Source organism: Scardinius erythrophthalmus (assembly GCF_964197995.2).
Source record: "Scardinius erythrophthalmus genome assembly, chromosome: 20".
NCBI lineage: Eukaryota > Metazoa > Chordata > Actinopteri > Cypriniformes > Leuciscidae > Scardinius > Scardinius erythrophthalmus.
Window position 1 is genome coordinate 22,558,826 of NC_138240.1, and position 12,527 is coordinate 22,571,352.

At 37.9% G+C, this 12,527-nt stretch overlaps 1 protein-coding gene across 1 annotated transcript; it reads left to right on the forward strand.

The window, feature by feature from the left end:
- The first annotated feature begins 1,082 nt into the window (after nt 1-1,082).
- On the forward strand, nt 1,083-5,454 carry adra2b (adrenoceptor alpha 2B). Its single transcript, XM_081348891.1, has one exon. It carries the CDS (start codon nt 2,132-2,134, stop codon nt 3,644-3,646), a length of 1,515 nt encoding a protein of 504 aa, XP_081205017.1. The 5' UTR covers nt 1,083-2,131; the 3' UTR covers nt 3,647-5,454.
- Nucleotides 5,455-12,527: the final 7,073 nt, after the last annotated feature.

Sequence of the window (12,527 nt, forward strand, 5' to 3'; positions counted from 1 at the left end):
ACAGGTTTGTAAATGAACAAAGTATCTATCTATCTATCTATCTATCTATCTATCTATCTATCTATCTATCTATCTATCTATCTATCTATCTATCTATCTATCTATCTATCTATCTATCTATCTATCTATCTATCTATCTATCTATCTATCTATCTATCTATCTATCTATCTATCTATCTATCTGTCTGTCTGCCTGTCTGTCTGTCTGTCTGTCAAAACAGACAAACATTTCTCTAAAACATAGTTCTCTACTGAAGAGCTCTCTGTGCGAAATGCTGCTTCGTGCAAATATTTATTTAATATATTTTTTTTGCATGCTGGAAATACAGCAACTCATTCGACCCTTTTGACACAACGTCCTGTGTTCTTTGCTAAAAATCACGACGGTAATACAGGTGATTCAGGAAACAACAAAAAATCACCGATCCTAATGGATACGTTTGAAGGGCTTCTAAATTGCGATTGGTTATATATGTTGCACTTTATCATCTGAAGAGAGCATTAAACCACTTGATCTTTGTGAAATGAAGCGCGAATACGGTGCGGAGGAAGCGCTCGATTGTCACGAGTCCTTTTACGCACGAGAGCGCAGTCTGTGATTAAAGTTTTAAACGTTTCAGACAGGTCTCTGTTGCTTTTACAGTCAACTTACTTTTTAATTTGTTGCTTTTTTTGTTGGATGTAGTCAACAACATAATGTGTTTCTGCGGTTTACGCAACTGCAAAACAACCTTTCATTTCCCACAGCCTACATGAGCCTTTACAAGTTTGCGGTGGTCGAGTTAGTGTTAACTTCTCAAATGAATATATAGCAACATTAATCCTGTATACTCTTCATTATGGAAATATCATTAATCAAAATCATTACCTTTATCCATTTTGTATAGCCTACTACAAGCTGTTTGGATTGTTGACCTCTCCAAAATGTATTATTTTAATTGCACCCACTACACGGCTGTATTTGTTTTATGCTCTACAATAGAGTTTTATGATAGGTCAGGCTTTTATGTGGGAGGGAAGAGTTGCCTCATGACGCCCGTCCTGACATCACTTATACTGGGGTCCTGAGGAGAACCGCTGCGTAGATATGAAGCCAGTGCGGCTCGCGCGATACTTAAAACTGTCACTGAGGTAATGCGCGAGGCACGTAGGAGGCATTTAACTTGCTGAATGAGATACTGTGACTAAAACGGGAGAAACACGGAGGGAGACGGACGACAAGCTGTTTTCAGGCATACTTCTTTTTAGTGCTTTGGACATACCCGACACATTTTGGCGTGCCTCCGATTCTTTATAAGCCTATGCCGACTTTCTACACTCAGGAATGTAACAACGACACAACTACACAAGACTCCATCATTTATCATGGTAGTTGTTGCGCTTACATTCTTTTTGCAAACTTGTGAAAACTGTGAGGGGAATCTGGCACATCGCCGCGCGCTGCTGCTCGCTCTCTGGAGATTTATATTTAAAGCCTCGCGCTCCGTGGAGGGTTGTGCATCTGGGTAACCTACATTTAAGCATTCCAATATATTTGTTTTGTAAGAACTTATGAATTTATACCATTTTTTTATTCTTACCTTGAATATTTGTGTTGAATTACTGCTTTTCCAAATAATTTACAGAAGCACAATATTGCGCATCTTTTTTTATATTGCCAATTAATCTGTCTCACTCGTATTTTTGCATTTTTTCGTTCTAGGTGGGTTTAAATTATAGTTAATTACAACCGCAAATAATAACTCATTAGATTTAATCTGACATTTAATTTATTTGATGGTTATCCTTTAAATCAATTCGCATGTTTCCATAAATGTTCCAAAACTCAGAAGACGTTTATTCCATTTTTTAATGTGACGCTAAATAATAAAATACCAACACTCGATGAGATGTGACATAACAATGGCTGCCATATATTTACTGCAGTTAGAGATGTATTCATTCGTTTATACGTAAGGGGGTTTATACGTTAAGAGTTTATTTAATTTAATATTTAACAAAATATCTTTCACTAAGTTCTTAGAGGGGGGAAAAACAGCTGAACGAAATTTTTCAAATTATTCTACCTACATTTGGATTAGAGAGAGAACATTAGTCCATATACACATCTAGTGTCAGGGCATTGGCAGTCATGGAGAGCGCGTGCTTTGCAGGCACAGGTCTGCCTGGCCACAACATCAACATCACCGGAGGCACGTCTTCACCCACTTGTAACCAGAGTATGATAAAGCTCGCCCCATACTCTCCAGAAGCCACAGCAATCTTTGCAACAGCCATCACACTGATGATTCTTTTTACAATTGTGGGCAATATTTTTGTCATAATCGCTGTTTTAACCAGCCGCTCACTTAGAGGACCCCAGAATCTCTTCTTGGTCTCACTTGCGGCTGCAGACATCTTGGTAGCCACCCTCATCATCCCATTTTCGCTGGCCAATGAACTGATGGGATACTGGTATTTCCGTACCGTATGGTGTGAGATTTACCTGGCGTTGGATGTGTTGTTCTGCACTTCCTCTATAGTACACCTGTGCGCCATCAGTCTAGACCGCTACTTGTCTATCTCACGCGCCGTCACGTACGGCCCAAAGCGGACGCACAAACGCATCAAATGTGCAATTTTGGTGGTGTGGCTGATATCAGCAGTCATCTCCTTTCCACCGTTACTCTCCATGAACAAGAAAGGAGGTGCTGATTCAGATGGGCTGCCACAGTGTCAGCTCAATGATGAGCGTTGGTACATCCTGTACTCTACTATCGGTTCCTTCTTTGCTCCTTGTCTGATTATGATCTTAGTCTACATAAGGATCTACCAGATTGCCAAGCAGCGCACGCGGTGTCCACCAGGGGAGCCCCGCAAAGAGGTCCCAGCCAATGCCGCAGCGTCTCAGCACAAGGAGGGTCTGCAAAACGGAAGAGGAGATGAAACGCCTGCTACCCTGCATAAAAACCCTAGGCCTCCAACTCTGGCTGTGTCCCAAGTGGAGTCCGTCCAGCAGGCGGCGAGCACCCCGATTGCCAACAACCTTTTGCAAGCCCCTTCGACAGCCCTGACGCCAACCACACCGTGTCCCTCCCCGTCTCCTTCGAATTCATCTGAAATGGCTCCTAAGAAACCTAAACAGGGGAAAAAAGTGAAGAAGACCAAGAAACCGCCTGACAACAATAACGTAGAGAGCATGAGCTCTGACTCGGACACAGAGCAAGGTGGGAGGGGGTTAGAGGTCCCTTGCACTCCGAGCGTGACGCCTAGTGGCATCCATTCCCCCGCCACTATCCAGAAATACAGAGACATGATCGCCACCGCCAAAGGCGCCAAGCTGGTGACCCGGAAGACAAAGCAGGAAGGAACGCCCAGCTCAGCGCGGCGCAAAGCGATGGTGAACCGAGAGAAACGCTTCACCTTTGTGTTGGCGGTGGTAATTGGCGTCTTTGTCGTCTGCTGGTTCCCCTTCTTCTTCTCGTACAGCCTGCAGGCCGTGTGCCCCGAGACATGTGCCCTGCCAGACCCACTCTTTAAATTCTTCTTCTGGATCGGCTACTGCAACAGCTGCCTCAACCCGGTCATCTACACCATCTTCAACAAAGATTTCCGCAGAGCCTTCAAAAAGATTCTCTGCAAGAACACCAAAGGCACATTCTTCTGAAGCTCCTGAGGTGGATTGCCTCCTCAGACAAGAACTATCCAGCTATTCAGAACATGGACTAAAAGAAGCACAATAACGGTGCTGTTGCGATGTAAACGAAGAGCTTTTTGTGCTGCCCGGGACACCATGCGACTCAAATGACTCTATTTTGTCCAGGTGACCGCCCCAGGCTTTGAATTCCTGGATTCGTGCTATAAATGGGGCTAATCCAAAAATATTCACAGACATTGACAAATCAAGGCTTAAAACAAAAGAATTTAAGTAGACCATCAAACACCTGCAAGGACAGGGCACAGCACATGGAGTTCAATACGAAGGTTATTGCATTTTCTCCCCGTTATCTTTCCTTTCTAAGAACACAAGGCCTTGGGGGTACTGCAAACGCGGATTTCTCTAAGGATTTCAAAGGTGCACCATTCATAATCTTTACGTACAGCTTTTCCATGCTGATTGGTCCACCTGATGCCTACACAGCTATACTTCTGCAGAACAAAGCTGAAAGACACAAAATACTCTTGTGGAAATCCTTGCCAGGGGCAATGTGTATGAAATGAGCTGATGCAAGTTTCTCCGATTGAACATTGCGGCTTCTAGTTTTAGTGCAGGGCCATTGGGGAGATTTCCAGCTATGCTTTGATACAGAAAAGCTCTGTGAATACAGAACACCTGTCATGGATGTGGGAAAGCTCTCAATTTTCCCATCTTGGACTGGTTGCCAATAGGCTTTAAGATAGCAAAATGTTTATTACAGGAACTTTTGATATGTATTAGGACTTTTTTTTAATATGATAAGACTCTTTGCGTCATCAAAAAAAAAAAAAATACTTTGGACTTCAGTGACTGTGTCAGATGACACAAACCTCCTGATTTCACTGGAGGTGCTCTTTCTGATTTGGTTCAGCACTTTTCTTTGTATAAAAGAACAAATGATTATTTGTTGGTGTACACTTATCTACTGCACCCTAAATGTCTGAACATTCAGCAGGGTGATACTTTGGGACTAAGGGCTGATAGCAGTGATGCTTTATATTTCTTTGGTCATTGTCTTTTTTGCTAATGATCCCCGTGTGTGTGTGCAGAGCAAATATTATGAATAGGTATGTGTTGTGTCTGACTGCCATGTATGTTTGGAAATGTATGCTGTGTGTGAGAGGGTGTGCGAATGTTGTTGTGTGGAGGTTTCTTTGCATACGTGATGGTGTGTGAGTTCACATTCCTCCCCTGATTCCACTGGCACCAGTTCAACTATATATGTATGTGCTTGATAAATGTGGCTGGTTTGCCATATCTGCCATTGCTATGATTCAGCTACTTCTCATGCCAATGCTTTTACATGTTTTGCTGCTAAATTTCATATCTTCTTAAACCAGAGTTTATTTCAAAAGAATATTTTTCATTGTAGTTCATTTTGAACAAATAACTTTGAGTCAAATGAGGCAAATCTAAGCTGAGAGCTGTAAATTATTATGTGAATTATTTTGTATTTATTTATCCTATTTCCTATGTTTTCCCCTATATATATTTCCCATTTTTTTTTTTTGCTTTGTTTTGCCCTGAGGGGAAAACAGACAGTTCAGTTTGAGCTACAATACAATTGAAAATTCTACTGTATGCTACTTTTTTTGTTTTGTTTGTTTTTTTGGTATGACTTTTTTCGTATGTGTCAGGACATTGCATTCGGGCTGCAAATTAAAAAGCTTTGCAAATGTCAGGATCCTGGTAACTGTATCCCTTTTGCCTCCTTGACTCCTCTTTCTTCAGTGTAATGCTGTTGGTTTTCCACTGCTCTTTAAAAATAAAACCGCTGAGCTGTGTGTGCGCGCCAACTGACTCATTGCTGTTAGAGAAAACCGATGGTGCTTTATACAGATAAACAGATTTTTATCTTGCCAGACTTCATTGGGACACAGCATTGAAAATTATGAAAATTAAATTAGCGTTTTCTAATGGAATGGGCTTTATGATAACCAGGCATTTCAAAACTTCTTTTGTGTCTGCAAACATGTGGAATTGACTTGTAGGATTTTTACAGATTATAATGCAAATATACTAGAAACTACAGATCACTTATAGAGAGGAAATTTATATTCAAATGCCAAGGCAGATGTTTTGATGTACAGTTTAGAATATGAGATTAATTGGCACTTTGGCAGATGTATGTGGATACGGTTGGATAATTTCCCTTAACAGTCTCCCTTAAGGTCCATTTGACACCCTTCAAATCCTTTTCATTAAATTAATATTCACAGGCATGATTGCATTAGGAATTGTGATGTTTCTGAACACAATACAATGGGATTGAGGATTAATACTGGACTGAGTTTAATGCTGTTACTGCAGGTTCAGCTTCTTTGATGTTAATTGCCTTTTTTTTTTATCAAGACAGCACTTTATAAATGGTGGAACAGAAAATGGGGGGGGGGGGGTTCTTAATATTATGTGTATTTTACAAGATAGGAGGCAGACTCTAAACTCAAACAGAGACGGAGATTAATTTCTGTTAATTGCAGGAAGATGCTGCATTTAATAATTGATGTGGTCACCAAATGAAGTGTGTAAATAATTTTGTATGGATTAATAGCCTTCACTTTTCCTTAAGAATCTACCCTCAAGGTCATGCTCTGGCAGAGCCTCAAACTCTTGATTGCATTGCTTTGACTTGCAGAAATTGAAATCATTCATCTACAAATATGGAAATGTTATTCCAGGGGAATTAACATATTTCCCAAAGCGTTGGGCTGTCTAAGAACACATTTCATTTAAATAAATAAAAAAGTAGCCCTGGCGAAATTCAGAAAAACACTTCAGACACATAGTCTGGTTAATGCAGGAATGGAAAGTTTGGGAAATTTAAGACCTACTTTTTAAACAACAAAATCTAATTAGTAGTTGTGTAAGAGTCTGGCAGCATGGGGTAGCTGTAAGAAGACAAGCAAACACGTCTTTGCAGAGCCCACACTCAATTTGCAAAATAAAATAAATGAGCTGAATTTAGTCTCTGAATCCAAATATGTATTTGGGACAGTGAAGCAGATCTTCAAGGCCATGCTACATAATCTTACGCCTGAATGGAACACAAAGAAAACTTCCCAAAGTTTTTAGTGTTGTTTTTGATATCCATAATAAAAAACACTCAGTCTTCACCATTAAAAGTTTATACAGTATGTAAGGGATACTTATGCATCCAGCCGGTGATCAGGACAGGGTAATCAGGACCTAGACATAAAGCAGGCCTTAATTTACGGTATTTTACGATCACGCTTATCACATGGCTGCTTGCCACATAAGAAAATAATTGGAAACAAAGTGTTGATTTGAGCTGAAAGATTTTATTATCTAACTAAAGGCAAAGCTTCCGCAAAGAAACAGTTCCTAGCAATTGAGACGAGACGGATAAACAAGTTCAAACAATTAGCAATTATTTATTTTTTATTTTTTTAATGTGATTATTTATTATAAATGATTTGTCCGTATTTATTTATTTTTTTTACATGTGCTCTCATAATCTCCAATCAAGATAACTTTCCCCCTCTCTTGCTGACATCTCTTCTCTGATGAAGCGTTTACTGGCGTGAGGGCGGGACAACCTGTCACTCACATGACATCACAGCAATAGCAAACTACAATGATCCAATGATCCAACCATCCAATCGATTCCCGTTGGATAAAATCAAGTCAAGTTTAGAAGCTACAAGATATGCGTCACAATAGGGAAGACAAACCAAAAAGCCGTTTCATGCCGACTTTGCAGACAGACTTATACTAAGATATTAGGCTGTAAATATGTTTTTATTAAAGCCATCAGACCACATTATTGCAACTTATTTATTTATTTATTTGAAATAATCACTTAACAGTGGAATTTCTGGTGAAAAACATCACTCATGATTCTGCAAAGAAATCTTGACCAATCAGAGAATCGAAAGGAGCTAATTGAGTCAACCTCCATACTTTACTTACATGCACATATGCATACTTTTCAATAAACGTAAAAAAACAACTGTTTCTATATGCATAATCTGAAATGAATATTTTACATTTATCCACCGTTTTAATTTATTCCCTCATTAAAGCCGTGCATTACACCTTTGTGTTTTTCTCTGATTTTCAAATTCTTTCTTTACTTCAAATCAAAGTTTGTAATCTTGTGATTCACCTCGTTTAGCTGGTAGTTTGGTTCATGGCTTATTACGCTTTATTAAAACTTTTTAATCCCTAGGGGAAAAATATATGTGAAAAAATGCTTCCACCAATGCCACAGAAAAAAGAAAGAAAGAAGGAATTAAAAAAAACAAAAAAACAAACACGGACAGGCACTGTTGCACTTTACAAATAAGCAATATCACCCGAGCATACCCGAGTTATCAGCACAACAGCAGGACATTTCAGACACCGAATTATCATTTAGCCTAATTTGTCTATTTTTGCTCAGCCAACTAAAATAGTTCCACATGCAGTCACAGCAGAACTGTTTCACATCTATAAACAATGCACACTGCAGTGGCTTTTGATTTCTTTAAAGAATCAGTGTTCTTGAACAAATCAGTTGATCAAATGATTTATTATAAACACACTAATAAAGGCTGAATTTGAAATAGCAGCCTCATTATACTATTCTAGTCATATATATAGCAGTCAATATGATATATATATATATATATATATATATATATATATATATATATATATATATTAGAGGTGGGCATAGATTATTTTTTTTAATCTAGATTAATCTAGATTAATTTTGAAATTAATCTAGATTAATCTAGATTAAAATGGTTCATTTGAATTCTGCCAAAGGCATTCAGAATATGTGTGCTACCCAAATAATGACTATAAAAGTAAGTCTTCAAGCCAGGTGGCGCATTAGACCAGGGGCTCATCTCCTGTTTCCAAAATGCATCACAAACTGCTTGAGAAAGCTGTTCTACTCATAGACTGTAAAAGGTTACTACTGTACTGTTACCGTCCGTAGGTAACATTAGGTAGGCCTATGTTATTATCAACTACTATAGGCTATCAATTAGGGATGGGCGATATGGCCTAAAATCCATATTGTGATATACATTGCAGCCTCTTGCGATAACGATATTATAATAAAACTATTTCAGAACAGGTTACACAGACCCTGCTAAACAACTGCTAAATGTTTTTTTTTTTTTTTTTAAGGGTGTATGTAGTTTTGAGAACATATATTGTGCAAAACTGTAAGTATACAACATAATTTAGCAGATAAATAAGATTTAAGTACACTAGCTGCAGAGACTTAAGTAGGTCTAATGTTTATTACGGCTTGGAGCTTATGAAACCCCAAATTTAAAATTAGAATATTGTCTAACTGATGTCTTTTCAGTTAAAAAGAAACACAACAACGATTCTTAAAATCGGGCGCTTTTAATAAAAAGAGATTATGTGCTACACCACTCACTAAGATATATTGGGAATAATACGCGCGCGCTGGTATTCAGTGATATGTTTCGTTTTGAATTTGAGGTGGTAGAACGGATTAGTCGTGTGTTAACTTACCGAACTGTTACACCACACAGTCTACGTCGGACGGCTTAAATCCGAACCAAGTCCAAATAATGGATGTTGTTGCACCGATCTTTTACACCAGCTTTCACTTTCAGCCGTGTTTACTTAAGATGACGACGAATTTGTTGCGTTGCAGCCGGATGTTCCTCGCGGCCGCGGGTAGATTGCGTCATCAGCTTGTGTAGTTAGAGCCAGCTCCCAACCCAACTTGGAGAATAGATTAACGGCGATATTTTTTTTTATCGCGCGATAAGAGTCTCGCGTTAACGCAGCGCGTTAACGCCGATAACGGCCCACCACTAATATATATATATTAGTCAATATTGCAGATTTGTACACCCAACACTTCATAACAGTGTTGGGTGTAATGCATTACTAAGGATGGTTCTCTACCTGTCGCGATAATATAGAACACTCCTGATATTAGAGTAACATTACAGAAGAATAAAATAAAGCATATTTTGTTGCCTTTTGGAGCTTGGAAAGGTTCAGTTTGAGCAGATGTTTGATACAATCATCACTGTCCTCAGACAGAGCTCATTTCAGCACGTTCAACATCTGGCTCATATTCGTGATCTCAAACATATTCTCAAAACTATAATTTTCAAGATCTTTAAAATCAATATTTTGACCGCTGACAGCTTCTTCACCAGAACCACCATCAAGTGACACTGACACTAATATTTGATTGCGTTCAGTACTTGCTCTGATGTAAATCACTGAGCCGTTTCAAGTTCCTATTCTTTTGTTTTCTGCCTGCGGTAACTATGAGTGAAACATCACTTCATCATTATTCAGACATTGCCACTTGAGGTGAATTGCACTTATTCAGAAAAAAATATACTTACATTGTTACACATCTCGGGTCGTTAGCGACCCTATTCAATATTTACAAAAAATGATTGGGAAAACTGGCATTCTTTTATATATTTATTTCTTTTTTATATTGTTTATAATGAATTGATTAAGATTGTCTATCTATAAAAAAATGAATGAGGAGGAGGGTAGTGAATGATCAGGTTATTAAAGACCAAGGTTACCAAAGTATGCATTTACGGGTTAAAAGAGTGGCTTCATGTTCCGATTTTTCAACTGGTCAAGGTTCATGTTGGATTTAGAAAGTAATTAGAAATAAGTATTGCAATACCTTTTAGAGAGTAATTTTTTTTTTTAGAAATAACAATAGGATGTTAGTATGCTATTCGGAATTGCTAATTTTTATCATTATAGGGTGGTTGTGTGAAAAGAAAACAATGTCTTTTCTCAAACATAAAACAAACACAACATAACTATATAAAGGCTATTCACACGAACATGTTTAAACTAAAGGATTTATACTTTCTCTAATTTGATGTGCTAGGCTACTCCATAGGAAGAACAGACTTGCAAACAAGTGACTGACCTGATGGAGACTAATATACACATAGCTGAAGCGGATTGATATCGTCTTGGTCTGGAGTGAAGTTTACATAAGGTAACGTGAAATTAAGCATGTCAGTCTGAAATCTGCCCCAATGGCTGAGAGTGCTGTAGTTCCATTTTTCACCATAAATTTACATAAGAAATTTGTGGGGCGCTGTAGAGCTGTGGAGGGCTGCCCCACTTAGAATCATGATAGACGCCTGCCGAAGCCATACATACTGTATTTTTTTTTAATATAGGCTATACATGCTTACTTTATGACTTAAAATAGTCTTGGAAATCCAAAAAGTATTTGTCACAGAATTCTGAACTCATATACAATTTATAATTTATCCGGTTTATATAGAGGTCTATGTTTTGGATGAATATTTTGGTGGGGCACTACCCCACCTACCCTTACAGACGAGCCGCAGCTGAGGGCGGGACTTAATTTTGTCCATCAGGAACTGATTGGATGCATGTGATGGATTTGCTGTGATGTCATGTGAGTGACATGTTTTCCCGCCCTCACACCAGTCAACACGTCATCAGAGAAGAGATGACATTACAAGAGGGAGGGAAAGTTATTTTGATTAAAGATTAAGAGGACAAATTAATTTTTTGAAATGATCATTTATAATAATCATTTATAATAAAAACTGCAATATTCCATAAAAACAAGTCAATTTGATAGTGTTTTCATGGTGATTTTAATGAAGCAAATTTATTTCTGTTAAGCAGCAACATTGTTCATAAAATCCATTCATGTCTTTCACATGATAAGACTGACCAAGCTGAGAAGACAAGTTCAAGAAGTTCAACAATTTATACTTCCTCTTAGGAAGTCCCTTATTACCCTCTCTGTAACCCACTTTCCACTGTACTAATCTTAAATCATGCCATTCAAAAAACAACATTAAATGCACCCACACACACATAAATCATAAAACCCATAGGGACGTCTTTTGAAAGACTGTGTGATTCTGTAAAGAAGAGATAATCCATTTAGCATTTCACAGTTTGACCATTTTGTAAAAATAAAATAAAAAAAGTCTTCATTCTGAAATGACAGCAGTGCAGTATGTCCTTTCTCCTCCAGTCTTACCCCTGACCCAAATTTTCATCTATGGAAATTCTATGTGACTATTACATTTGAAAACGGATTAGCAGGACCATGGCTGGGAATGGATGGGAGGAGGGAGGTTTGTTTTTTTGGCATTGACAATCAAACAGGAAATACAAAGTGTGTTCAGTCACAGCCTCATCACGTACCACATATCATCATGTCTAACAACTGTATCATAATCAACTGAGAATAGCTCTTTTAGGACAGCATTCAGCCTCAGTAGTGTCTTTGCTATCTGAGAGAAAAGCTACAAAGACAAGATTTACTAGTGATTCTATAGTCATTTAAATGTGTCAAAATTGGAAAAGAATAAAGAAAAGATGGTATGAATAATTCTGTAAGGCCAAGGAGCTCCTGTATTGAGTGAATGTCAAAAACGTTTATTAGTATAAATAATCATAAGCATCAATTAATTGTCAAGGAGATCAAGCACAAGGGCATATTTTTTCTGGTTTTATTAATTTATTAAAAAAATACATTAAAAATGCAGTTCATACATACAAAAACTATTCTATGATGAGCATGTTGTAGATTTCGTCATTAAAATTCATATTTAAAAATGTATTTTTTTCTGGCTGCATAAAATACAGAATATCAGGGTGAACTGTCCTGAAAAAAGCAAAAATTGTGTGGTTTAACATTATCATTTATGATTATTTCTTAGGGGAAAAAACAATATTTTAACATAATTGCTTTGCTGTTTATTAATATTTCATGTGGTGAGACCAATATGCAGAAACACACACAAAAAAACAACAACCCATAAAACAGAAAATCATATCATGAAGACCTCTGCAGACCTCATGACTGTGTGTCAAG